This window comes from Haliaeetus leucocephalus, unplaced genomic scaffold (assembly GCF_000737465.1).
Source record: "Haliaeetus leucocephalus isolate CR32 unplaced genomic scaffold, Haliaeetus_leucocephalus-4.0 Scaffold330, whole genome shotgun sequence".
In the NCBI taxonomy this organism is placed as follows: Eukaryota; Metazoa; Chordata; class Aves; order Accipitriformes; family Accipitridae; genus Haliaeetus; species Haliaeetus leucocephalus.
The window spans coordinates 401-2,586 of NW_010972766.1; the positions used below are offsets into that span (position 1 = coordinate 401).

The following is a 2,186-nucleotide window of genomic DNA, read 5'->3' on the forward strand; positions in this document are numbered from 1 at the left end:
TCTTGATGAAGACAACAAATGTGGGTGTTTTTCTTGGATGAAATTGGTGGGAAAAAGGCAATTTTGGTTAAAACGAAGAGATAGATGGAGATCTTGTGATGACGGTGGGATGAAGGGTGGCACCTGGGGGGGGCTTCCCTTGCATGAAACAGGTGGGAAAAAGGCAATTTTGGTTAATCTGATGGATGAAGATCTCTCAGTGACGGCGGGATGAAGGACAACGCTCCCCTTGGGTTAATTCGGTGGGGAAAAAAAAAAGCGATTTCGGTTAATACGAAGGGATGGCGCCAACTGATGGACGTTTCTTCACGACGGTGGCACCAAGGCCAACAGGGACACAACCGAAGACCGAGCTAGGAGACGAAAGACGACAAATATCACCCCAAAACCCAAGACCGATGACGTCACCTCCCGGGGACACTCACGTGGCTGAAGTCGGGCGCTCTCCAGGCTTTGGCCACCGCCACCATATTCGCCACCAATTTCCCGTCGGGCCCTCGGAGGTCGTTGGCCGCGTTCCCGTCGTAGTTACCGCAGATCCCGCAGAGGTGTTTGCTCAGCTCCTGGGTCACCTTCACCGTCACCTCCCCGGCAGAACTGAGGCCAATGGTGAATTCGGGATCTTGGATGATCCAGACGCCGCCTCGGCTCTCCGAGACGGTCAACGTGCTGGAGACCTTCACGGGGAGGGTGGCCGGGACCCCTTTGACCTGGAGAAGACACCGATAGGGAGAACATGGCTCCACGCAACCCAACGTTGACATAAATATCAATTGGGGTGAAAAAGCCAGGAAATAGGTCATTGCTCCACCACCACCAACCTTCTCCAGAGTGGTGGAGCCCCAAAACGGGGTGAAATCCCTCCATTTTAGGTATGGAGAGTGGTGCAAAGCACCCTAGGAAAGGGGGATACGTGGGATGGGAGCGAAGGTTGATCTCGTGGGGTTCGTTCCTGCTGGGGGACGGGGGGGTGGGAGGTGGGGTGGGGGGCTCGGAGACCGGGGTTCCCTCCATGGGGCTGGGAGAAGGGTCTGGGGTGAAGGAGGGCACTCATGGGTGCTTACTTTCCATTAAATTACTGGGAAAAAAAGGCAATTTGGGTCAATAGAAAGAGCTGAGCAGATGCACGGACATCTCTTGCTGATGGTGGGATGGAGGTCACGACCCACGGGTGCCCTGCTTGCACGAAACTGCCGGGAAAAAGGTTGTTGGGGTCAAAACGAAGGAGCGGGTCAACGCGTGGCCACCTGGTGATGACGGTGGCACAAAGAGCAGCAGACGGGGATGCTTCCTCGGTGAGAAATTGGGGGGGGGGGGGGAAGGCGATTTTTGGTTCAAACGAAGGGGTGGGCCAATGCGAGGGCAGCCGGCGATGACGTTGGGATGAAGGACGGCACCTGCATAGCCTTATCGTGCATTAAACCGGTGGGAAAAAGGGCAATTTTAATCAAAAGGAAGGGTTGGGCGGTCGCACGGAGATCTCAAGGTGACAGCGGGATGAAGGACGACACGTGTGGGGGCTTCCCCTCACGTGAAACGGGTGGAAAAAGAGCGGTTTGGGTCAAAATGAAGGGATGGGCCAACGTGGGGACATCTCCTGGTGACGGTGGGATGGAGAACAACCCGTGTAGGTGCTTCCCTTGCGCGACACCGATGGATATTGGTGGCAAACGACGGATTTTGGGTACAATTAAGGGCAAGGTGGGACTTTTTGGGTGGCAGCGGGGTTGGGGACAACCTACCCAGACCTTCTTGTCCTTCTTGACGGTGAGGAAAGCCTGAGGGCTGAAAAGGTGAAGGGCCACCACGGCCGGTCGGTCCCCATCCTCGCCGACGTCAGCCAAGAGCCGGAACCAAGTAGGGCGGCGCGAATCACACGGGGAGACCATCACGTAGATGCCGGGGGCCGTGGTGGTGCCGGTGGCTCCATCGAAGGAGACGAAATGGGTGGCGGGGGCCAAGGTGCATTGCCCAGGTTGCTCCACGCAAGCCCGGACGCCGTCTTTGAGGCCACAAACTTGGCCAAAGGGGCAACCGGCCGGTTGACATTGCATGCCGCCGGCGGCCCGGCAAGTGCAGCTCTCGCTGCAATCGGCGGAGAGGATGGTCTCGGTGATCTGCAAGGCAGGACGGCCAATAAAAATGAGGCGTTCGATGGGTTTCCCCTCGAGAAGATTGGAAAAACG

General features: G+C 57.0%; 1 protein-coding gene across 1 annotated transcript in view; it reads right to left on the reverse strand.

Annotated features, from left to right (window-relative positions):
• Nucleotides 1-425: 425 nt before the first annotated feature.
• The window catches only part of ZAN (zonadhesin), a gene marked incomplete at its 3' end in the record, with an annotated part of 22,595 nt that continues 20,834 nt past the window's right edge, over nt 426-2,186 (reverse strand). Inside the window, exons 18-19 of the mRNA XM_010571480.1 lie at nt 1,743-2,117; nt 426-710 (exon numbers count right to left, since the gene is read on the reverse strand). Of these exons, the coding sequence (XP_010569782.1) occupies nt 426-710; nt 1,743-2,117 (660 nt within the window). The remainder of the gene's footprint in view (nt 711-1,742; nt 2,118-2,186) is intronic.